Source organism: Rhinopithecus bieti, unplaced genomic scaffold, assembly GCF_001698545.2.
Source record: "Rhinopithecus bieti isolate Rb0 unplaced genomic scaffold, ASM169854v2 scaffold_47707, whole genome shotgun sequence".
Taxonomy (NCBI): domain Eukaryota; kingdom Metazoa; phylum Chordata; class Mammalia; order Primates; family Cercopithecidae; genus Rhinopithecus; species Rhinopithecus bieti.
Window position 1 is genome coordinate 237,736 of NW_016819117.1, and position 22,975 is coordinate 260,710.

Below are 22,975 nucleotides of genomic sequence, written 5' to 3' on the forward strand. Positions count from 1 at the left end.
GAAGGGCGGCTGCGCCGACCAATGGCGAGCTCCCCCGGACAGGCCGCGGGGGCTGCGGAGCAGGAGTTCGCCCCGCCCACCTCGCGCGCAGCCCCGCCTCCGCCCCTCCGACCAGTGGCGAGGGCCGCCGGGCACGCCGGCTGCTGATTGGCGGCGCCCGGCACGCTCGGGGCGGGTGGTACGCGGCGGCGGTGGCAACGCGGGAGGTTCGGAGCGGGAGCCCGGGCTCGCGGACGGCATGGAGGACTACGAGCAGGAGCTGTGCGGCGTGGAGGACGATTTCCACAGCCAGTTCGCGGCCGAGCTGGAGGTGCTGGCCGAGCTGGAAGGTGAGGCGCGGCCCCCGGCAGTCGAGGAGGGATGTCGGGAGGAGGCGAGGCCGCTGCGAAAGCCGGGACAGTGGCGACCTCGGGGACGGCGTGCCGGTAGCCGAAGGGCCCTCCACGCCGCCGCTGGCGGGATCTGCTGTCTCGGGGCGGCCGCTGACAGTCTCCTCTCCCAGGAGGGGCGTCGACTCCGTCGCCCTCCGGGGTCCCCCTGTCCATCGCGGGCCGGCCCCCGCGGACGTTCGAGGAGGTCCTCGCCAGAGGGGACACGGCCTCCCGCCCCGCCCCAGCCGCATCTCTGGGCAGCAGCCAGGGCCGCGCCGGGAAGAGGCAGGTGGACGCCTACCTGCAGCCGGCTGGGTCCCTGCCCCACGGTAGGTCGGCGGCATTGCCCCAGGGCCTCCGGGGTGGGCGCGAGGCTGAGGCGGCCTCTGGTTCCCTGCATGTGTCTCCCCCAGCCCCCAGGATCAAACGGCCTAGGCTGCAGGTGGTCAAGAGGCTGAACTTCAGGTCGGAGGAGATGGAGGAGCTGCCTATTCCCGACTCCCCGCGGAGGGACATCACCCCGCCGCCAAGTCCTGAGAACCTTGCTGAGCTCTGGGACTACGAGTGTGTGGCTTGGACATGGGCGTCCCATCCTATCTGCCCATTGGGACGCAGATGGAGCCCATCCGGTGCCCTGGATGAGGCCTGGGGGGCGGAGAGGGTTCCATGACTGAGGGTGGCCTTGGACACCCACATCCAAGGGTGACCTGAGGCTTGAGTTTCTGTCACTGAGTTCTGGTCTCTCCTCAGAGCCTCAGACGCTGCTGCGGACGTGGGTCTCACACGGGCCTCACCAGCCGCCCGCAATCCCGTCCTGAGGCGGCCCCCCATCTTGGAGGACTATGTCCCTGTGACATCCACGGAGGGCGTCCGGGCCTATCTGGTGCTGCGTGCTGACCCTGTGGCCACAGGGGTGCAGGTGGGTGGCCGTGGCCTTCCTGCACGGTGGGTGGGCTGGTGCTGTTCAGGAAAGGGTCCTGGAGCCCTCACCTGTGCCATTTGCTCACAGCCGGTCCTGTGCACACTGCCACGGGCTGCCTTGGGGGAGGCTGCTTCGTGGGGCGTAGCGTTAGAGGACACAGTCTTCCCACGCCGGGCTGCTGTCCCTCCTGTTTGCATGGCCTGGGGGTGGAGAGGGTCTCGTCTCTGCTTCCTGTTCCTGCTTTTGCCTTTTCTTCCTTTTTTCTAAAGCTGCCCTTCTTTGCAGCTTCCCTTTTGCAGCTGTCTCATCGGGCTGGTTTTTTTCTTTTGGCCCCTGCCCCGTCTCCCACCCCTCACCGGCCAGCTTACTGGGGTTGTCCCACCTGGGTCCGTGAGCACTGATGGGGGCTGAGGTGAGCCCTGTGACCCGGGAGGAGCCCATGGGCAATTGTTCTCCCTTCCCCACAGAGCCCTCTGCTCCACATCCCGTGGCGAGGCGGTGGCCAGCTGGACCTGCTGGGTGTGTCCTTTGCCTCCCTGAAGGAGCAGGTCAACGGCGAGGTTGAGGCTGCGGGTTTGCTGGGGGGCGGTGGCGGGGCCGCCTGAGCCCTCCTGATCCCTCCTGATCCCAGCCTGTTGTTTACACAGCGGCGGGAGCGGCTGCTTCAGGAGGCCCAGAGGCTCTCAGACACCCTGCGCAGGTGACTCTGCCAGCCCTTCCGCCCTGGGGACTCTCGTTGGCTCTTGCATGACCTCTTAGCTCACGTTCTGTGGTGTGTGGGCAGGCAGGGTCCCTGCGAGGGGTTTGTGGCTCAGGACATGGTTCTCTCCAGTCTCGGATCAGGGGAGGAGGAGGCAGCCCAGCCCGTGAGGGCCCCTGAGGAGGAGCCAGCTGACGGCCAAGACGCCTCCACTCACTGCCTCTGGGTGGATGAGTTTGCACCGCGGCACTACACGGAGCTGCTCAGTGATGACGTGAGATCTTGCTCTCGCTCAAGTGTGATTGGTGTCCTCTGTTCCCAAGAGGGAAGAACCTGGACCCAGTGATTTTTGCACAGCTGGTCCACAGGGCTTCGGGGACGGAGTGGGCTCTGGCTTATCCCTTAGAGTTGTAGGCGGGGAACTGAGCACAGGGCTGTGCTACTGGCCCCTTGTGACATGTGAGGCAGGCCAGGGGTCCAGGAGTCCAGGGTGTCACCTGATCCAAGTCTCTGTTCCTTTACCTACCTTGGCAGCAGCTAACACTGGGGTGCCCCTGGGGAGGGCAGGTGCCTCCCAGATGGGTTGTGGCCAGAGCCGTGGGGACGGAGCCCCTGGTGTGAGCCTCGTGGTTGCTCACCAGCAGGAGGATGGGGGTGGCCATTCATCCTGCGGCTCAGCGTCCCATGGGGTCATGGGGCTCAAGGTTGCAGGCTGACTGGCCATGCATGGAGACGGTGCCCTCAGGCTATGCCTCCCTTCCCGTAGTTCACCAACCGCTGCCTGCTCAAGTGGCTGAAGTTGTGGGACTTGGTGGTGTTTGGCCACGAGAGGCCTTCCCGGAAGCCCAGGCCCAGTGTTGAGCCGGCCCGGGTCAGCAAGGAGGCCACGGCCCCAGGAAAGTGGAAGAGCCATGAACAGGTGCTGGAAGAGATGCTGGAGGCTGGGCTGGACCCGAGCCAGCGACCGAGGCAGAAGGTGAGCCCTGCCAGCCATGCCGCTGGCAATAAGCCTGAGGCTTTGCACTTGGCGGCCGGCACCTTGGCAGCCTGTTGAGTTTTTCCAGGAGCCGTGGGTGTAATGACATGTGGGTCTTGGTGTGAAGTGCCATTAGCATGAGTTAGAACTGGATCTGTTCTGGTAACAACTTAGGGGGAAGTGAGTGTCTCCGAAGGGCTCTGCAGTTGGCCGAGATGATCTGGGTGGAAGGTGGGTGGTTTCTGGGGGCTGTCACTTGGGTACCAGCTGTGTTTTGTCTGCACGAACCTTGCTTTGTGCAGGGTTTTTTTCTGTTGCCACCTTGGTGCATGAGCGTGCTGAATTTTGTTCTTATTTGATGGCTGGAGTGGGGCGGGGGGAGCCCGCAGCCTGTGGGACACACATGGCAGTCCTTGGTTGCTGGGCCCGGAGCATCCTGTAGGTGCGGTGCACACCACGCCTCCGTCTACCTGGGCTGCAGGTGGCACTGCTGTGTGGGCCTCCGGGGCTGGGGAAGACCACCCTGGCACACGTGATTGCACGTCATGCGGGGTACTTTGTGGTGGAGATGAACGCCAGGTGAGTGACGTGAGGCCTGTCTCTGGCTCTCTTTCTGTCCTGATGTGTTTGAATTTGGGCTGTGGACCTGAAACCGGGTGTGGATGTTCCCATCTCGAGGGTGGTGGGGGCCTGGGCGTGTGGGCCGGGGAAACGTGTCCTTCCTTGGGGTTCACGGGATCGGCACGGCCGCGTCATGTGGCGGCTTCCACGCAAGTGCAGCAGCCCTGGCCTCGGGAGGCTGCCTGGCCAGAGATGCCCGCTGTCCTGACGACCTCTGACCTCCCTGTTCCAGTGACGACCGTAGCCCGGAGGCTTTCCGCACGCGCATCGAGGCGGCCACCCAGATGGAGTCGGTGCTGGGTGCTGGCGGGAAGCCTAACTGCCTGGTCATCGATGAGATCGACGGGGCCCCCGTGGTGGGCTCCTTGATGCCTGTGTCGGTGGGTGGGCGGGCAGGCAGGCGGGCAGCAGGGCCTGGACTCACTCTGTCTTCTGCACCTCCCCCAAGGCTGCCATCAACGTCCTCCTGAGCATCTTGAACCGCAAGGGGCCACAGAAGGCGGAGCCACAGGACCCGGCTGTGCCTTCGGGTGGCGGCCGACGGCGCCGGGCAGAGGGGGGGCTCCTCCTGAGGCCCATTATCTGCATTTGCAATGACCAGTGAGTGCACGGGTGGGCGCCACGGTCAGGAGAGGCCCCGGCGCCTGGAGGGAGGGACCTGTCCTGTCCCTGTGTCCTGGGCTGAGGTGCCGACTCCGGGGTCCCTGGCCCTGCTGCCTCTCCTCAGGTTCGCACCGTCCCTGCGGCAGCTGAAACAGCAGGCTTTCCTGCTCCACTTCCCGCCGACTCTGCCCTCGAGGCTAGTGCAGCGACTCCAGGAGGTCGGTGGAGCCCAGGGAGCAGCGTGGCTGAGGGCAGGGTTGGGGGTGTCACCTCGTTCTGGCCCGTTTCCCTGCCCCTCCCCATGGAGCCCTGGTCATCCCCGGCAGGCTGGGGCATACCATCGGGCCCTCCAGCAGCCCTCTTCCCCCAGGTCTCCCTGCGGCAGGGCATGAGGACTGACCCGGGGGTGCTGGCGGCCCTCTGTGAGAAAACTGACAATGACATCCGGGCCTGCATCAACACCCTGCAGGTGGGGGCCGGCAGGCACCAGGTGGGGTGGGGTCGGGAGTCAGCCGCCTCTCACGCCCCCGCCCTGTGTCCAGTTCCTGTACAGTCGGGGCCAGCGGGAGCTGAGTGTGCGAGACGTGAAGGCCACACGCGTGGGCCTCAAGGACCAGCGCAGAGGGCTCTTCTCGGTGTGGCAGGAGGTCTTCCAGCTGCCTCGAGCCCAGAGGTAGGCGGTGGCCACAGCCTTGGCCTGGACGACCACGGTGCCCAGACCCTAGGACGCTGGCCCTGTGTGCAGACCAGCACGATCCTTGAGGCGGGAACTCATTGTCCTGAGCCTGTGGCTGCCTGGTCTGGTCTCCAGGGCCCTCCTCAGCCTTTTCCTGGCTTTTTCTCACCACTGCAGCCTTGGTGGGTCAGCCAGGGAAACCTCCAGGGCCCCCTGTGGGAATGGTACCCCCAGTGTGGTGGGGCCTCCAGGGTGTCCCTCTCCAGGGCGCCCTTTGACCTAGACCCTGCACCAGCTGCACCCACATTTTTGCCATGTTTGACCTGGGCTGTGGTCTCTGAGCTCCTGCCTCTCCACACCACGAGGCCTCCTGTAGGCAGGAGCAGCCAGCATGTCTCCGTCCTGACCTGGCACGGGACCCCAGGGGATGCTGGCCTGGTCGTGCCGCAGGACATGGGAGATGCCGGCCTGGGCCAGTGGCATGTGCTGCTCCTGGCCTGGACCCTGCGGGGTGACTTTCCCTGGGGTTCCCTAGCCCCAGAGGGTCAGGGCAGGGCTCCCCCCAGAGTGGGGCTCCCCCCGGAGTGGGGCTCCCCCCGGAGTGGGGCTCCTCGTCGGCTTGAGGGAATTTCTCAGGGAGTTGAGGTCCGGGCGTGTCTTTGGCTGTCTTCCTGCTGAGAAGAATGAAGTGGGTGGCGGCTCTGATGGGGCCTTTGAGTTTCCCTGGGAGACGGTGGGGCTCCCTCTGCTCTTACATGGGCCCATCCAGCTTCAGCACCCCATCTGCAGGCGCCGTGTGGGCCAGGATCCCGCCCTGCCTGCTGACACCCTCCTGCTGGGTGATGGGGACGTGGGCTCCCTGACCTCCGCTTCGCAGCGATTCTACCGTATCCTGCATGCCGCCGCCTCTGCGGGCGAGCACGAGAAGGTGGTCCAGGTACCCGTCCTCCCCCAAAATCCCTGCTTGGGGGCTGCTTGTTCAGGACCTGGGCTGTGTCCCTGCCCCTGCCGACCCTCTCGTGTGGACAGGGAGGTGCTTTGAGGGTGCTGAGAGAGCCAGGTTCGGGAGATGGGGTGCCAGGAGGCCTCTGAGGTGGGGAGCAGGAGCTAGGAGGGTGGGAGGGGCTGCAGGGCATGGGCTGGCAGGCAAGGAGGGAGGGGCGGCCATCTGACGGGGGAGGTCGCTCTGGTGGCTGCTTGGGACTCTCAGCGGTTTGGGGTGGAGCCTCTGCCCGATCGCGTGGCCTGGGGCTGTGAGGGGCTGGATTCTGGACTTAGGGTGCACGTGGGGTGGAGAGCAGGGCAGTGAGGGCTTCTTGCCATCCTGCCCCCGGGAGTCCCTGCCTAAGCTGCCTGCTGACTCTAAGCAGCTTTGGATTAACAGCTGGGGATCCACAATCAATCCCCAAATCCCAAAACTTGCGATGTGGAGGGGCAGTGTGGAGCAGCGGCGGGATAGAGTCCCCCGCAGAACGGGTGGGGGCTGTGCGGTGTGGAGGGGCAGCGTGGAGCAGCGGCGGGATAGACTCCCTCGCAGAATGGGTGGGGGCCGTGCGGTGTGGAGGGGCAGCGTGGATAGGGTCCCCCGAGGAACAGGGGTAGGGACTCTGGTGGGCGGAGCTTCCTCAGGCAGTCTAAGGAGGGGCCGAGTGAGGCTGGACCTCTTTGGTTCCTGGAGGCCTTCTGGTGGGCAGTTCACCCCCTTGTCTCAGTCTCTGTCAAGCTGGAGTGAGGATGCTCAGGGTGGACCCTCCTCCAACCCCCAGGCCCCATGGCCCCTTGCTGGTGTGTGCTGCTGCCCGATGCCCAGTCTTGTGGGGACCCTTGTGGAGGGTCCTTGGAGCCTTGTGGGGCAGGCGGCATGCGGGCCGGAGGTGGAGGGTTTGTGGTGGTGCACTTTTCCTGGGATGGGCAGGAGGGCAGGGGCATGAGGGGCAGGAGCTCAGGGGTTGCTGGCTGCCTGCAGGGCCTGTTTGACAACTTCCTGCGCCTGCGGCTTCGAGACTCCAGCCTGGGCGCCGTGTGTGCGGCCCTCGACTGGCTGGCCTTCGACGACCTGCTGACGGGTGCTGCTCACCACAGCCAGAGCTTCCAGCTGCTGCGCTACCCACCCTTCCTGCCTGTGGCCTTCCACGTGCTGTTTGCTTCCAGCCACACACCCAGGATCACCTTCCCCAGCAGCCATCAGGAGGTGTGCTCGCCCCTGCGCCACTCCTGCGCACCCCTGTGCTGCCCGTGCGGCTGCCCCCGGCCCCACCCACTGTTCCCCCACCCACTGTTCCCCTACTTGGCCTGGGAGGCCCCGGTGACCAGGCCTTGGCGCACCCCCTGCCCCAGGCCCAAAACCGGATGAGCCAGATGAGGAACCTGATCCAGACACTGGTGTCCGGCATCGCACCAGCCACGCGCAGCCGGGCCACGCCCCAGGCCTTGCTCCTGGACGCCCTCTGCCTGCTCCTGGACATTCTTGCGCCCAAGCTCCGCCCCGTGAGTACCGTCCCCAGGGTGGGGACTCCCCGCCTGCTGTCCTCCCGTCCCATGTGAGCACACAGCTGTATAGCCTGCTCAGCCCCCCGCCTGCTGCCCCCGGCCCCCAGGTGAGCACACAGCTGTACAGCACCCATGAGAAGCAACAGCTGGCCAGCCTGGTGGGCACAATGCTCGCTTACAGCCTGACCTACCGTCAGGAGCGCACGCCCGACGGGCAGTACATCTACAGGCTGGAACCGTGAGTCCCCCAGTGCGTGGGGTGGGGGCCTGGAGGTGCTCGAGGTGCCAGGGCCCGCATGGGGCCAGGAGTCTGAAAGCCCAGTCATGGTGTCTGGGGTGTCGGGCCCCAGCGTATCCTTCACTCTGATGTGACTGTGAAGGGGGGGGTCACCTCCAGCCCCCTGAGATTGGCCCTGGGACCTGAGTTTTGCTGCAGAGCTGCTCCCAACCTTAGTGCCCCACATGGAGCTGGAGCTGGGGCCCGAGAGTGACTGCGCTTTCCAAGGCTGTTTCCCGCTGTGGGATGGCCACAGGGGTGGCGGGTGTNTGGGGTGGGGCCTGGAGGTGCTCGAGGTGCCAGGGCCCGCATGGGGCCAGGAGTCTGAAAGCCCAGTCATGGTGTCTGGGGTGTCGGGCCCCAGCGTATCCTTCACTCTGATGTGACTGTGAAGGGGGGGGTCACCTCCAGCCCCTGAGATTGGCCCTGGGACCTGAGTTTTGCTGCAGAGCTGCTCCCAACCTTAGTGCCCCACATGGAGCTGGAGCTGGGGCCCGAGAGTGACTGCGCTTTCCAAGGCTGTTTCCCGCTGTGGGATGGCCACAGGGGTGGCGGGTGTGAGGCACGGGGCAGTAGCCCCAGGGTCCTGCTGCCCCGGCAACGGCACCAACGTGCAGGACACTAAGTCACTGTCGTGGCAGCCCTCGGCAGGTTTCATCATCCCACGTGTACTTGCAGTTGGGGAAACTGAGGCTCGGGGCAGTTAAACTCGGCTGCTGTGGGGTTGGGGTGTGGCGGCACCAGGACTCACCCCACATTCCCGCTCTGGCGTTGTGACTTTTGGGGTTAGCGGTTGGAGCGCCTGGCAGGTCTCTGGTCCTGGGCCTGGCCCCACTGACCTGCCCTGGTGCCCCCGGCGCTGAGCAGGAACGTGGAGGAACTCTGCCGCTTCCCCGAGCTGCCTGCCCGCAGGCCCCTGACCCACCAGGCCAAGCAGCTCATCGCCCGCGAGATCGAGGTGGAGAAGATGCGGCGGGCGGAGGCTCCAGCCCAGGCAGAGAACAGCCCCCAGGTGAGCCCACCCAGGCTCTGGAGCAGGTTGGGGCCTGGCGTGGACCATCCCCACCGTAGCCCTGTGTGACCAGACCTCACAGTGCGTGCTCCCTGCAGGTGGACGGGAGCTCCCCAGGGCTACGGGGCAGTGGGGAGAAAGGGGTGTGCCGACCTGCCCCACGCAACCACGAGCAGCGGCTGGAGCACATCATGAGGCGAGCGGTCCGGGAGGAACAGGTGTGGAATGGGCAGCCACGGGGGCAGGGCCAGGGTGCCTCTGGGGGTGGGGCTGGGGCAGTCAGGAGGTAGGGCCAAGGTATCTTCAGGGGCAGGGCCAGGGTATTTTCAGGGGTGGGGCCAAGGCACCCATGGGGTGGGGCTAGGGTGTCTTTGGGGTTGGGGCTGAGCCACAGGAGGAGTCTGGCTGAGGGTGGGGCTGGCTCAGTGCCCTATGGTGGGGCTCTGAAGGACCAGCTCCCTACACTCAGCATGACCAGGGTTCTACTTGGGCCTGTTTCCCGTGTGGGCAGAAGAGTGGCTATATTGGCTCTTCTTGGTTGGCACCTGGTGGGAAGCAGATGGTAGTGAGGGGTGAGGGGCAGCTGGCCTGGGCTAGGTTTGGAAAGGTGTCTCAGAGGTGCTCCGGCCCTTCCTCCCTGGAGAGGCTCTTCGTCCTCCCGTCTTGGGCAGGGGCTGGATGGGGCATCTGTCCTACAGGGTTGACTGGTCCCTCCTCCCCATCAGCCTGAGAGGGACTTCTTTGGACGTGTGGTTGTCAGGAGCACAGCAGCCCCAAGTGCAGGTGTGTGTGGGGGATGTGGGGTTGTGGGGGGCCTGGGGTGCTGGGGTCCAGCTGAGGAGCAACCCTGTGGCCCTGCAGGGGACACGGCCTCGGAGCAGGACTCAGTGGAGCGGCGCATGGGCACAGCGGTGGGCAGGAGCGAGGTCTGGTTCCGCTTCAACGAGGGTGTCTCCAATGCTGTGCGGCGCAGGCTGTACATCAGGGACTTGCTCTAGGTCTCTCTGACCCGCGGACACACCCCTGCATTGCTTCCCGGAGAGTGTGCAGAGAGACGGAAACCTGGAGACGTCTTTATAAAGTCACGCTTTACAGACTGCAGTCATGCGCGAGTGGAGTGGGGTTCGCAGGATGGTGGGAGTGGGGCCAGGAGAGGGGCTCACAGGATGGAGTGAGTGGGGCTGGGTGCAGTCTCACAGGATGGAATGGGTAGGGCCACGTGTGGGGCTCACAGGATAGAGCGAGTGGGTCCGGGCGTGGACTCACAGGATGATGGGAGTGGGGCCGGGAGTGGGACTCACAGGATGGAGTGAGTGGGGCCTTGTGTGGTCTCACAGGATGGTGGGAGTGGGGCCGGGAGTGGGGCTCACAGGATGGAGTGAGTAGGGCCTTGCGTGGTCTCAAAGGATGGTGGGAGTGGGGCCGGGCGTGGTCTCACCGGATGGTGGGAGTGGGACCAGGCGTGGTCTCACAGGATGGTGGGAGTGGGGCCGGGCGTGGTCTCACCGGATGGTGGGAGTGGGGCCAGGCGTGGTCTCACAGGATGGTGGGAGTGGGGCCGGGCGTGGTCTCACCGGATGGTGGGAGTGGGGCCAGGCGTGGTCTCACAGGATGGTGGGAGTGGGGCCGGGCGTGGTCTCACAGGATGGTGTGAGTGGGGCCTGGTGCGGGGCTCACAGGATGGTGCATTTGCCCTTTTCTACCCATGGGTTGTTCTTCATCAGGTCAGGGTTCAGGAAGGGGTCTTTGGGGATCCCATCCTCGATCCACTTCAGCAGCCTGCGGGTGGGTGGGTGGTGGGTGAGTGGTGGCACCTGGCCCCCGAGGGCCTCCTGCTGTACCTGCCCATCGGCGGTGGTGGTCATGGCTATGAAAATGAGCGGCCGGCGCAGGGCAGACAAATGAGAGGCAAATCAGGTGGGTGGGGCACTCACTCGGGGATGGTCTTGGATGCCATCTCCCGCTGGAAGGCCAGCTGGTGCTTGAGGCTCTCCACCTCTTTCTTCATCTGTGGCACGTCCCACTCCTCCATGGCGTCGGGGGCTTCTGAAGCAGCCAGCCTGGGGCTGGAGGGCACAGGAGGAAGCCACAGGGCCGAGGCTGCCAGCCTGTGGTCCCCATCCCCACTGCTCCCTCCCTGCAGGCCTGAGCTGAGCCCCCCAGGATGAAGGGGCGAGAGTCCCCACCACTGCCTGGGCCAGTACCCTGGGCCCTGTTTTCTCCACTTGTGTCTTTCCCAGGTCTACAGGCGTTGCTAGGGTGTAGGGCACAGGGTAAGTTCCCATTAGGCCCCAGCTCCCGCCTCCCCCAGTGGGATTAATTAACTGCAAGAAACTTTGCATTCTTAGCTACTCCCCCACACCCCCCAACACCTTAAGAAGGCCCCTTGCAGACAGCAGAATGGGTGCTCAGCACTGCAGGCCCCCAGCTCCCACCCTCCCACTGAGGCCCATGCAGGCTGACTCAGACCACGGTGTGAGGTGTGGGGTGAGGTCCTCAGGAGGTGGCCCCTGCCCCGCCCCGCTGCATGCCCCTCTGCTTTGCATGGGCAGAGCCCGGTCCAGAGCCAGGACTCCTGGACAGGAACGTTTTGCTGCAGTTTGCATCTCTGGCAGGTGGGGTGTGTGCTCAGGATCTTGGGGGCTCAGGCTACACGACCTGAGTCTGGGACATGGGCTGTTGGTGGCCCCTGGGTCCCCAGTGTGTCTGGCAACCACACACACATCACCTGCATGCTTTCTGCTTGTGGCCAGCCTGGGAAAGCCACAGGTTGACACCTCAGAACTGCCACAAGTTCAAGGCAAGCAGGGGTGGGATGCCCCCTGCCTCTCCTACCCCCTGCCCACTCCAGGGGCCCAGGGAGTCCCTCACTCTGTCCCAACCCTGGCCCCAATCCCCAAGGTTGGGAGACAGGGCTGAACCTTGGGAGGGTGGGTCGGGGGTTGGCGTCGAGTTTGGGGGAGCCTGCCTCTGGCTGTGAAGGGGGCTCTTGGCCCCACAGTCTCCCTATCCCTTTGGTCGCGCAGCTGCTCCCCAGCGAGGGAGGGGCCCAGGGCTTGGGGCTGGTGGGATCCCGGTTGGGGAAGTGGGCAGACTGGCAGCAGCCGGCAGACCCGGGGTGGGAGCTCAGGGAACAAGTGGGGGCAGATTTCTGGGGAACGATCAGGGTCATGCAGAGAGAGGATTCCCTCCTCGAGTTCCAGCACCCAACCTGCCCCCATCCCCAGTGCGGATCTTTCCTCCGAGTCCCTACTCAGCCATGTGGGTGCGGGACCAGATGCGTCCAGGTCCTCCCAGGCCTGGGGTGTTGGTGCCCCGCCCACAGCCAGTCCTCACCGCCCAGCCCTACCTTCGCGCAGCTGCCGCTGAGCTCAGCCACCTGCCCCACGCACCCTGTGGACGCCCCCAGTCGCTAGGACTCGGTGGGCACTGCAGGCGGCGCACAGCGCTCGGATGGACACAGCTCCCCCGCACCGCGTGAGCTGCCTCCCTGCCTGCAGCACCGGCTGGGGTCGGGTCTCGCTGTCCGTGGGGCAGCCACCCTCGTCCCGGGAGTTAGGGTGAGCCCATGGGACTGACCTGGGCCAGCTGAGAGCCGCGGAGCCTCAAGGCCCTCCCTAGCCCCAGGGGCCTGTTCGTCGGACCTACCTTGAAAGGTGACAGCGGAGGGACAATGATGACAAAAGCTAGGCGACTGCGAGTGACAGCAAGGGCCAAGTGATGTGCCGGGAGTCTGCCAGGCAGAGCCCTGGCTGCGCCCCGCCCCTCCCACCACCTGGGCCCTGGCGCCACCCCCATCCCCTCCTCAGGGCTGGGCTGACCCCAGAGACAGCCTATGCTGCCCAGGGCTCGCCCAGTGGGTGGACATGCAGCCAGTGGCCAGTGTGGGGCTGGTCCAGTTTCCCTGAGGGACCAGCTTGGGCCTGGTGGAGAGGTCTCCTTCCACTTGAGTGGGTGGATTCCTCAGCTGCATACCGGGGGCCTTCCCCCTCCAGTGTCCTGGGCCAGTCGGGAGGAGTGGGGATGGGACTAGGACCCTTTACTCTCTGGGGCCTCTGCAGCCTGCAGGGTTCAGGTGACCCTCAGCTGTGTCCCCCAACAGGCATCCTGTGTGGCCCATGTGGCTCACCCTGGGATGTGAGCCTCTTCCTGCTAGGGGCCCCGGTCTCCGTGGAGCTCCCTGCTCCGGCCCTATCCCCCGTTCCCAGACCAGCGGCCAGCTCCGGAGGGCAGGAGGCTGCCGTGCTCTTCAGTCTGATCTGAGCTGCGAGTGGCGGCCTGAGGCGTCTCCAGCACCGGCCCCCTGTGGGTGCTGTGGGGCATGCTGCCTCGGGAGAGGTGCACCCAGCTGCAGCGCTTGGGCAGGGATTGCGTGGCCTCGACGCTCTGGGGAGGGGGCTTCCCTTTGCAGTTCCGCATCTGTCAGCCTGCAGAGCTGAGACTGGCCCCTTTTCTGCTGACACATTTCCCTGTGTCTCCTCCCAGCCTGCCCTGGGTGCACCCCTTGGGCTCCTGTGGGAGCTGCGCCCTGTGTACCAGCAGGTGACGCACACACCAGGTTGCATCCTAGGTGGGGGCCCCCATGCAGCAACAGCAGCCTCTGGGGGCACAGGGCCAAGCTCCCCAAACTCAGTCCTTGCAGAAGCTGGGCCACCCCCGGGGAAGCCTGGGCCAGGCCCTTGGCAGGTGCTCCCAGGGCCAGGGGCCTGTGAGCAGGTAGTGTCTTCCCCAGTGTCACAGGGAACTGCCCGGCCTGCCTGGGGTGGCCCAGAGCCCTGCAGGGGTGGTTGGGGAGAGGTGGGCCTGTCCCTCTCGGGCGCCCAGGCCCCTGAAGCCACTCAGCAGGCCTCCTCGCCGCTGTGACTCTGTGAAACGGGGCCACCTGCACCTCCCGCCCTGATGGGGGTTGGCTGCATCAGAGGCGCCTCTGGAACTGGGGCACATTAGGGAAGGATTATTTTTATTACGGATTTGGGGGTGGGGTGGGGCAGCTTAAAACCCAGGGCACCAGGCCTCCTCCTCAGGGCAGATGGCTGCTCCTCTTGGCAGGGTGGGAGCTGGACGAGTTCTCCCTGGCCCCAGTGCCCGCCCTGCCCTGCCTGTGCCCTTGGGTGCTGTGACTCCGGATACACCTTAGTATCTGGGCTGCTGAGGGCTCTCCCTATGGCTGGGGGCACCACTCCGTCCGGGCGCCAGAGAGTGGAATGACTGTTGGGGGAAGCGTGTGTGCTGCCCCAGGATGCAGGCAAGGTGGGGGGACCCCAGGACATGTCCCTGCATTCACTGGGACAGCAGGTGGCTTGGAGCCAGGGCCAGGGTGGGGACACCCTGAGCGCTGCAGCTGAGTTGTGAGAGCTGGGGGTTCTGTGGCCACTCTCAGGACCCCAAATGGCTTTTGCATCTGCTCATCTGGAAGGACCTAGGGCGTCTCCTAATGGGGTCGCCAAGGCTCCAGGTTCTGGCTTTTGGGCAATTCACTGGACCCAGTAAGGTCACTGAGGGTGCCTGAGTTATGTCCAGCTCTGCCAGTGCCCCCAGCGAATCAGGAGACGAGTTGGAGTGTGGTGTGGGCCACGTCCTGGAGTGAGCACTGCCCTGTGGTCCAGGCAGATCCTGCCGGTCCTCAGTGTCTCAGGAGAGAAGCGGCTGTGTGTACCTGCACGGTGGACCTGGCCCGCCTATCTGCCCAAGCTTGAGGGCAGGAGGAGGTTGAGGGAAGTGGGGGCAGGGCCAGGGTGAGCCGAGGGCCTTGGGTCTGCTCCAGGCCCATGTCCCAGGCATGTGGTAGGTCCTGTCTCTCAGGGTGGGGGGCACCAGTCATCCCCCCCCCATGTCGTGTGGACCCCCAGAATCAGAAGCAGGTCCTGTGCTGACCTGGGCGGGTACAATAACCTCCACTCCCATGTGAGGGTCTGTGAGACGCCATCCTCAATAAGACGGGGGTCTCGAAGACTGACTTCTACTTTCCTACCAAGGCTGCACTTGGACACCCCCAAACACATCCGGGCCGCGACCCCTCGAGCTGGAGTCAGCCTCGGGGTCTAGAACCTGCCTCCCCTGGCCCCACAGCTGGACCCGGCTTCAGTGATGCTTGTTGGGAAGAATGGCAGCCATTTCCCCAACTGAGTGACTGCAGCCTCCCGGGAGGCCAGGGGCTCCTTTCTGAAATTAGGCCACTAATTGGGCCGCTGGGTGAGAACACGCAGGGCTCTTTCCGCTGGCCTAGAAATGGCTGTCCCTGGCCCGAGGGGCTCCTGCCCTGCCAGGCATGGGCCTGTGCAGCTGGGCCTGGCTTGGGGCAGGGGCATCGAGACCCCATCTACAGCCAGCCGAGACCGCCGGGGAAGCACGGGAGGCCAGGGGGCGTTCACGCTGACCTTAGGGCTTGGTCCCACACTGGCACAGGGGTCTCTGACCCCCTCCTAGCTGGAAGCTGCGGCGGCAAGGTCTCCCAGGACTGGCCTCTGCCTGTGGCCTCAACTCCGAGTGGGTGAGGGAGACAGCCCCCGACACCAGTCACCTTCCCAGGGAACAGAGGAACAAAGTGCTGAGCTGGGGACCCAGGGCTAGCCCCGTCCTGCACCCGCCTGTATCCTGGGCTCTGGCTGTCCTAGCGGGACCCTGTGGCCTGCTGGCCCCAGGCAGCCTGGGGGTAATGGATGAATGTGTGTGGAGGACATGCTGACTTCGCTCAGTCCCTGCAAACAAAACCGCAAACGTGGGGCCCAGGGAAATAATGAAGGACGCTTCTCTGAATCAGAGGAAGCTCACGGCAACGACTTTTACGTCCTCTGTGAAAGTTTCAAAGTGATTTTCAAAAACAATTTAAGCTCTTAAACACAAGCACAGAAAACTTCAAGGGAATCCCGGGTGCATGGTTGTCTTCCACACCTGACCTCCATTGTGTAGTCAGGGGCCTGCTAGGGGCCAGGCCGTAGCCACGCTTGCACTGCAGCCTCGGGGTAGCATGCCTGCTGCAGCTCAGTTTACTCAGAACAGCTGCAGGTCAGTGCGTGGTTACAATTGCAATTGCCGGAGGATTCCTGCTTAAGAGATGCCCGTCTCCTGAAAACCCAGGTATCTCTTTGCTAACCAGAAGTGTGGCCCGAGGCAGGAGGCCCTAGAAGCACAGAAGCCGGCTGGGCAGTGGATCCCCATGGCCTCGGACGCCCTATCTCCTAGCCTGAGGACTGGAGGTCAGTGTGTCCCCGGAAACAATGCCAGCTGGGCTCCTGGGGATGGGGTGCTGCCCCCACTCCGAGCTTGAATGTGTTTAAGGGGAACCGATGGGCAAAATAACAGCCTGCTGGGCTCAGAGGCCCCCACCGCTGGCTACACCAAATTACTCTTTCAAGGGCATCAGCTCAAAGACGTTGCAGATTTTCCAAAATAGACACACATTTGCTCAGCTGAGGGTGGTGGGAGGCCTTGAGGTGAGACCTTTCCAAGGTCTGTGGGGGGAGAGGAGGGCGAGTGAGTCGCGCCTTCTGCCCCAGGCCACCTCCGGTGTTGTGGTCCCTGGGGCGGCTTTCCTAGGAGCCCGCGATCCGCAGGGTGGTGGCCAGAGTCGTGTAGCAGCCTGACGGGGCCTCTGGCTTTGGGAGAGTCCCCACCCACACAGACTGACACTTGCTTTGGGATGACTAGACTGGGTGCAGTGGCTCACCCCTGTCATCCCAGCACTTTGGGAGGCCGAGGCTGGAGGATCCCGAGAGCCTGGAAGGTGGAGGCTGCAGTGAGCTGTGATCACGCCACAGCTCACAACAGGGAGACCTTGTCTCAAAAAAAAAAAAAAAAAAAAAAAAAAGGGATGACAGAGGTCCAGTGATTTGGCCCAAGGAAAATGAGAAGTTAAGATGGTGTGTTTTGGCCTCTGGCTGTCCCCACGGCTTCATTCAAACATTCCGGGCTCCCTGGGCTGCCACTGTAAGTGTGTCGGGGCCCAAGGACCTCCCTGTACCACGAACCACAGGACGTCCTGTGAGTCCAGGTTGGCCTCTAAGAGCCTGGACGGGTCACGCCACAGCCCATCGGGGATCCTGGGACCCCCAGTGCAGGGGGTGGTGCCGCTGCTGCTTCCAGGCCTAGGGAAACCATGCAGACGGGACAGTCTTCCAAATCGGATTGGCAAATGGGTTTGGCAGAGCCCAGCGAGACACTAGGACGGCCCAAACTGACCAGAAGCCCCCATGCAGAGGCGGCTGCTGGGGACAGCCAGGTCACCCCAAAACGGGTGGGGCCCCTGCATGCCCCACTTCCCACCCCGTGGGTCACAGGCCTCGAATGTGCATCCTGCCATGTGGAGACCAGACCACAGGTTGCCAAGCCTTGTCTTGGGAAATGGGCCTGGGGCCCTGGGCGGCTGGCACTCACTTTCTGGCTATCTCTACCACCACGTGGGGCAGAAAGATGCTGGCCTGGATTTCTGAGCTCCTCAACAGCTCAGGAACAGCGCAGTCGCTTGCCAACGCAGTGTGCGAGGCACAGACCATTCCAGGGCCTGGCCTGCGCCCACAGGGCACTCCTGCCACACGGGCCCCTTCTCACAAGGCAACACCGTCCACCCCCAATCCCTGGGGCCCAGAGCAGCCCCAGAACAGATACATGCACCCCAAAAAGGGGGTGAGTGGGGTACACGCACCCATCTGGGGACCCTGTGTGTCATCCCAAGTGGGCCGTAGCCCTGGGCATCTGGTCTGAGGTCCCAGGGCTTTGCCAGCAGAAGCCTTCAGGTGTGCAGGGTCTGTGCTAGAGGCCTCCAACTGGCCACCATGGATTCTTCACCCATGTGGCAGCACCCAGGTCCCTGCAGTGACTGAGACTTCTCGCACTCAGTGGGCAGCAGAGGGCCCCTGGGCAGCCCAGGTACGTGCAGATGCACAAGGCTGGCTGGGGCAGGAGAAAGGGAGGGAGGAAGAGAGGGGCTCTGAGGAAGGCGCCTGCGTCCCCACAGATCAATCACTTGATATTTGATGTGACCTGCAAATCTTTTATTTGCAAAATACAGAAAGTAGACGGCAGGAAGTAGCGGCTTACACCTGTAATCCCAGCACTTACGGAGGCCAAGGCGGGAGGATCCCTTGAGCTCAGGAGTTGAAGACCAGCCTGGGCAACACAGTGAGACCCTATCTCTACAAAAAAATACAAAAATTAGCTGGGTGTGGTGGTGTGCACCTGCGGTCCCAGCTATTGGAGAGGCTGAGGTGGAAGGATTGCTTGAGCCTGGGAGGTGGAAGCTGCAGTGAGCTGAGATAGTTACTGCACTCCAGCCTGGGTGACAGAGCAAGACTCTGCCTCAAAAACAGTTGAGGCCGGGCACGGTGGCTCACATATGTAATCCCAGCACTTTGGGAGGCCAGAGTGGGCAGATCACCTGAGGTCAGGAGTTCGAGACTCACCTGGCCAACATGGTGGAAACCCGTCTCTACTAAAAATACAAAAATTAGCCAGGGGTGGTGGCCCGCGCCTGTAATCCCAGTTACTCGGGAGGCTGAGGCAGGAGATTCGCTTGAACCAAGGAGGCGGAGGTTGTAGTGAGCTGAGATGGCGCCACTGCACTCCAGCCTGCGCAACAGAGGGAGACTCCGTCTCAGGAAAAAAAAAAAAAAGTTTGGAGTCACGCCGCGACAAACCTTTGAAGGACGCCTGGAGCTCCCAGAGCCCCCAGGAGCTCAAAGAGGCAGGAAGGATCCTCCCTACAGCCTCTGGAGGGATCGCGGCCCCCATTACCTTTTCAAAAGGTCACCTTTCCCCGCGGTGTGACCCTCAAAAGCTAGATGTGTCCCGGAAGCAGCAGCGCAGGCCCTGCACCTTCCCTCCCGCTCCCTCTGGCCGCCGGGCCTCAGCCAGCGCTGCCCCCTGTCCCGCCGGTGCCCTCGCCAGGGCCCCTCGCCGCCGCCCCCTGCCGCCTCCCGATCTGGTCAAACTCCCGGGCACGAGCCCCGCGTGCAGGCGCCGGGCCTGGGCTCCTGTGGCCGTCCCGCCAGCGCCCGTCTTCCGTCCCTGCATTTAGAGAAGGGCGATGGCAAAGGCACCCGCCCGCTGACCCCTCTTACAGGTGGGGAAACTGAGGTAAGACGGTCGGGGCTGGCCGCAGGGCGTGTCGGGCCCTCGGGGCAGTCGCCCAGACCACCCGGACGGCCCCGCTCGCAGCCTTCGTCCGCGCCCGCCAACTTTTCAACCGACTGTCGCGTGCCGTTTACTTCCGCCTTGGGAGATCATTTCCGCGTCGCGGCAGGAAGGGGCCGGGCGCGCGTGACGTCAGCGCGCGACGCAGCCATCTTGGCTCCTGGCAGCGGCGGCCCAGGCCTCGGTCGTGGGCTGGGCGGCCATGTTGGAGTCGGGCAGGGGCGCCTCATATCCGGTCACTCTCCACTGGCGATGATCGATTGCATTTGACGGTCGCGACGCTGGTCGAGAGTCGCTCGCATTGCTCGAAGTTTTCTGCAACTCCAGGACCGTAAAATGTCTCGAAGATGGCGAAGGGCGTAGGCCCCTGCAGAATCAGATGATCCAGAAGGATGCCCGCTGTCTTTTTCGTCCGTTTCAGTTGTAAACCAAGAAATACCCGGGACAGGCCTCGGTGGGCTTCAGAGCGTGTCTCGGCAAGGTCGAGGTCTTTCTACAGCGATGGGTTTGAGCCTCTGTATTAAAAGGGGGAAGGTGGGCTGTGGGGTTTCCTGTTTCTGAGCCCACGGTGGGAAGAGAAGAGGAGTGGGCGGCGGGCGGGGATCGCTGATGATGCATCCCCAAGATGAGGGGAACGGAGAGTGAGCTCTGATCCCGCGTCTGTAGTTACTTGCCCAGGAACCCAGGGAGTGGCAGTCACTTGCCCGGCTCGGTCTTCAGCTTCGTTTTGTCCTTTTGGCAGCCTGAACTGGGGTCCTGAGCTTCTGCTTTCCTTTCACGCCGTCCTCCACAGTTTCCCACATGGGTTGTGGAATGCTTATTCCCTGGAACACCTGTGAGATCCCAGGCAGAAGCCAGTGTACAGAAACGCGTTGCATCAGTAGGGATTCTCGAGAGGCAGACCAATATATTGGAGAGAGAGATGGAGAGACGGATGAGAGTGGGTTTGTTAGGGGAATGGGCCCATGTGGTTAGGGAGGCTGAGAAGTCCCGGGAGGGACACCGTCTGCAAGCTGGAGACCTGGGATGCTGGCAGCCTGGCTCAGTCCAAGTCAGGAAATGGAAGAACGGGGAGCTAAAGGTGTGACTCTCAGGCCAGGGCTGAAGGCTGAGAATCCAAGGAACCGCTGGTGTTAAGTCCTGGAGTTCCAAGGCTGGGGGCCCTGGGGTTCTGATGTCCAAGGGCAGGAGGAGGAGGAGAGAGTCCCAGTGCCAGGAGCAAGATCAGAACTCCTTTTCCCTCTTTTTTTTTTTTTTTTTGGACAGAGTCTGGCTGTGTCTCATAGGCTACAGATAATGCAATGCAGTGGCATGACCTCAGCTCATGGCAGCATCCACTTCCCAGGTTCAGGCGAGTCTCCTGCCTCACCCTCTGGAGTAGCTGGGACTACAGGTGCCTGCCACCATGCCTGGTTTAATTTTTTGTATTAGTAGAGATGGAGTGTCACCATGGCCAGGCTGGTCTCGAATTCCTGACCTCAAGTGATCCACCTGCCTCAGCCTCCCAAAGTGCTGGGATTACAGGCGTGAGCCACCACGTCGGGCCCCTTTTTGTTCTCTCTGGGCCCCCAGGTGATTGACGGTATCCGTCCATATGGAGGGTCTTCCCCTCGGGACATGGACCCCCAGGCAGGCTTCTGTGGAAAGCCCCTCGCAGGCACACCCAGGCAGCGCTTTATGAGGTTTCTAGGGGCCCCTTCATCCAGCCAAGTAGGTGCTTGAGATAACCCACGGCGGGTCGGACATCTCCCTCCTCGTCCACAAGGACAGTGTCTGATTTGCCGCCTTTCCCTCCCGGCATGAGCTGGTCCAGAGAATTGTCACAAGACAAAATTACAAATTTAGTTTAAAGATCCTCTTTGGCTTCATTCGTGATGCTCGATTCGGGCAACGCTTGGCTCTACAAAGAGCAGGGAGTGCTCCGGGGGGCTGAACAGAGGAGGCTGGTTTTCTAGACGGAAGGGCCGAGGAAAACAAACAGAAAACACGGATCGCTGCCTTCAAAACTGCTTTTCTTGTAAGGGTGAAAGCAGAGAACTCCTTAATGTACCGACCAGGACCGGCCTGTTTGGGGATTTGGCTGTTATTACTCCCCTGAGTTCTTAGAAGTTCAGATAAACAACTTAGCTTCAGTTTGGTGACATCGAACTTTTTTTTTTTTTTTTTAAGATGAAGTCTCACTCTGTTGGCCAGGCTGGAGTGCAGCAGCGTGATCTCGGCTCAGTGCAAACTCTGCGTCTCCGGGTTCAAGCGATTCTTCCTGCCTGAGCCTCCCAAGTGTTGAGATTACAAGCATGTGCCACCATGCCTGGCTAATTTTTGTGTTTTTAGTAGAGACAAGGTTTTGCCATGTTGGCCAGGTTGGTCTCGAATTCCTGACCTCAAGTGATCCTCCTGCCTTGGCCTCCCCAAGTGCTGGGATTATAGGTGTGAGCCACCGTGCCTGGCCACCAAGGGCTTCCTATAGATTTCATTTAACAGAAGGAAGGGAGGGGAGAGAGAGGCTGTGGTAGAGGCTGGGAGATTTGAGGAGAGGCTGCAGAGGTTGCTGTGTGGGAGGAACGGGTCCCCTCCGGTTCCCTGAGGAGGCCTGGGACGTACAGTGAGGTCTTTCTTACGTGATTTTCTAGGACAATGTCACCCACATGTGGACCCCATGGTACCTGGGCTTTGAGGGTTAGCAGAGCCTTTCATGATGTCCTAGATGGATCCTGCAGAGGCCTCAGTAGAGATGGTGTAGCGGGGAGGGTGTGGGACAGGTCTGGGTGACTTAGGACATGGAGCTAACAGGATAGGGTGTCCCTGGCTTTTTCTCCCAAACAGGCCACATCAGGATGTCCAAGGGAAGTAACACAAACCCGAACTGTGTGTGCCCCCTTGGTCCGGAACCTCTGGTCACTGGAGCAGGCTCAAATCTATGGAGGGTTTTTTCTTTTCTTTTTTTTTTTTTTTGAGACGGAGTCTAGCTCTGTCGCCCGGGCTGGAGTGCAGTGGCCGGATCTCAGCTCACTGCAAGCTCCGCCTCCCGGGTTCACGCCATTCTCCCGCCTCAGCCTCCCGAGTAGCTGGGACTACAGGCGCCCGCCACCTCACCTGGCTAGTTTTTTGTATTTTTTAGTAGAGACGGGGTTTCACCATGTTAGCCAGGATGGTCTCGATCTTCTGACCTCGTGATCCGCCCGTCTCGGCCTCCCAAAGTATGGAGGGTTTTTCTTTGGAGCTTCCCTGGGACATCCAGTGCGCTCTGGGCTGCACCAGGCTGCTCTCTGCCCAAAAGGAGACTCCCACACTGAGGAGCCAGTGGCCAGAGGACTGTACTGCGGGGAGGCAGACCTGGTTCTCAGGACACTTGATGTGGGCAGGGACTGGCCGGCCTCTCCCTCAGTGGGGAGGAGGTGTGGTGTGGAGGGACGGCTGTCCATGTGGCTGTGTTTGACTTGGGCTCCTGGCTGGCTCTGCCACTTCTTAGGCGGGTGGCAAGGGTGAGTGGCCCAACTTCTCTGAGGTCTGCTCGTCAGAGGACGGGGAGGACGATGCTGCCTACGGCTGTCGGGAGGGTGGGCTGAGACGCCGCGTAAAGTGTTTGCGCAGTGCCTGCCAGGGGCAAGGTGGGCATCATTAAAAATAATCCAGGCTGGGGGTGGTGGCTCATGCCTATAATTCCAGCACTTTGGGAGGCTGAGAAGGGAGGATTGCTTGAGCTCAGGAGTTCAAGGCCTGCCTGGGCAACATAGCAAAACCCCATCTCTCAAAAAAAGAAAAATTAGCTGGGCATGGGTGGCTCACAGCTATCGTCTGGGCTACTCAGGAGGCTGAGGCAGGAGGATCACCTGAGCCCAGGAGTTTGAGGCTACGGTGAGCTGATTCCAGCCTGGGCCACAGAGCGAGGCCTTGTCTCTAAACAAACCAAAACACATGAATACTGGCATATGCAAAGCGCTTAGTCATAGGTGAACTTAAATGGAAACTGTTAATTGAAATCAGGGCTTTGGCTGGGCGCCGTGGCTCACACCTGTAATCCTAGCACTCTGGGAGACTGAGGTGGGTGGATTGCTTGAGTCGAGGAGTTTGAGACTAGCCTAGGCAACATGACGAAAATCTGTCTCTACCAAAAATACAAAAATTAGCCAGCCTCATAACCTGGTCTCAAAAAAAAAAAAAAAAAAAAATTAAAAGTTAAAAAAAAAAAAAAATAAAAA

The 22,975-nt window shown here is 62.4% G+C and overlaps 3 protein-coding genes across 5 annotated transcripts in view; 2 read left to right on the forward strand and 1 right to left on the reverse strand.

Moving 5' to 3' along the window:
* Nucleotides 1–174: 174 nt before the first annotated feature.
* CHTF18 (chromosome transmission fidelity factor 18) lies at nucleotides 175–9,747 on the forward strand. Of its 3 annotated transcripts, none has more exons than XR_001882629.1 (22): nucleotides 175–329; nucleotides 503–700; nucleotides 785–935; nucleotides 1,122–1,290; nucleotides 1,761–1,853; nucleotides 1,941–1,993; nucleotides 2,126–2,267; nucleotides 2,760–2,969; nucleotides 3,451–3,548; nucleotides 3,823–3,946; nucleotides 4,039–4,190; nucleotides 4,318–4,411; nucleotides 4,564–4,662; nucleotides 4,736–4,866; nucleotides 5,659–5,806; nucleotides 6,836–7,060; nucleotides 7,207–7,356; nucleotides 7,467–7,597; nucleotides 8,504–8,648; nucleotides 8,747–8,866; nucleotides 9,347–9,431; nucleotides 9,510–9,553. XR_001882629.1 is itself a non-coding variant. In XM_017858523.1 (22 exons), exons 1-22 carry the CDS (start codon nucleotides 239–241, stop codon nucleotides 9,644–9,646), a joined length of 2,919 nt encoding a protein of 972 aa, XP_017714012.1. In that variant the 5' UTR covers nucleotides 175–238; the 3' UTR covers nucleotides 9,647–9,747. The 3 variants fall into 3 exon arrangements, 2 of the variants coding, with proteins under 2 accessions (XP_017714012.1, XP_017714013.1); XM_017858523.1 differs by having other exon boundaries at nucleotides 9,374–9,431; nucleotides 9,510–9,747; XM_017858524.1 differs by having other exon boundaries at nucleotides 1,761–1,841; nucleotides 9,374–9,431; nucleotides 9,510–9,747.
* Nucleotides 9,748–9,848: 101 nt separating this feature from the next.
* Nucleotides 9,849–12,395, reverse strand: GNG13 (G protein subunit gamma 13). Its single transcript, XM_017858525.1, has 3 exons — nucleotides 12,297–12,395; nucleotides 10,583–10,714; nucleotides 9,849–10,427 (listed from the first exon to the last, which is right to left on the reverse strand). The coding sequence occupies exons 2-3, from the start codon at nucleotides 10,678–10,680 to the stop codon at nucleotides 10,322–10,324; spliced, it is 204 nt and encodes a 67-aa protein (XP_017714014.1). The 5' UTR covers nucleotides 10,681–10,714; nucleotides 12,297–12,395; the 3' UTR covers nucleotides 9,849–10,321.
* Nucleotides 12,102–22,975, forward strand: part of LOC108519359 (proline-rich protein 25) — a 14,869-nt gene continuing 3,995 nt past the window's right edge. The window contains 3 exon segments of the mRNA XM_017858283.1: nucleotides 12,102–12,208; nucleotides 16,793–17,279; nucleotides 18,531–18,705. Coding sequence (XP_017713772.1) covers nucleotides 12,102–12,208; nucleotides 16,793–17,279; nucleotides 18,531–18,705 — 769 coding nt within the window.

What these genes read in the sequence shown, in the direction of transcription:
- GNG13 (XM_017858525.1), bottom strand. Translation starts at nt 10,680, where the DNA reads ATGGAGGAGTGGGACGTGCCACAGATGAAGAAAGAGGTGGAGAGCCTC. An exon ending in GCATCCAAGACCATCCCCGA is followed by an intron (nt 10,428 to 10,582) that starts GTGAGTGCCCCA and finishes ACCCACCCGCAG; the next exon opens with GCTGCTGAAGTGGATCGAGG.
- CHTF18 (XM_017858523.1), top strand. Translation starts at nt 239, where the DNA reads ATGGAGGACTACGAGCAGGAGCTGTGCGGCGTGGAGGACGATTTCCAC. An exon ending in GGTGCTGGCCGAGCTGGAAG is followed by an intron (nt 330 to 502) that starts GTGAGGCGCGGC and finishes CTCCTCTCCCAG; the next exon opens with GAGGGGCGTCGACTCCGTCG. An exon ending in GGCTGGGTCCCTGCCCCACG is followed by an intron (nt 701 to 784) that starts GTAGGTCGGCGG and finishes TGTCTCCCCCAG; the next exon opens with CCCCCAGGATCAAACGGCCT.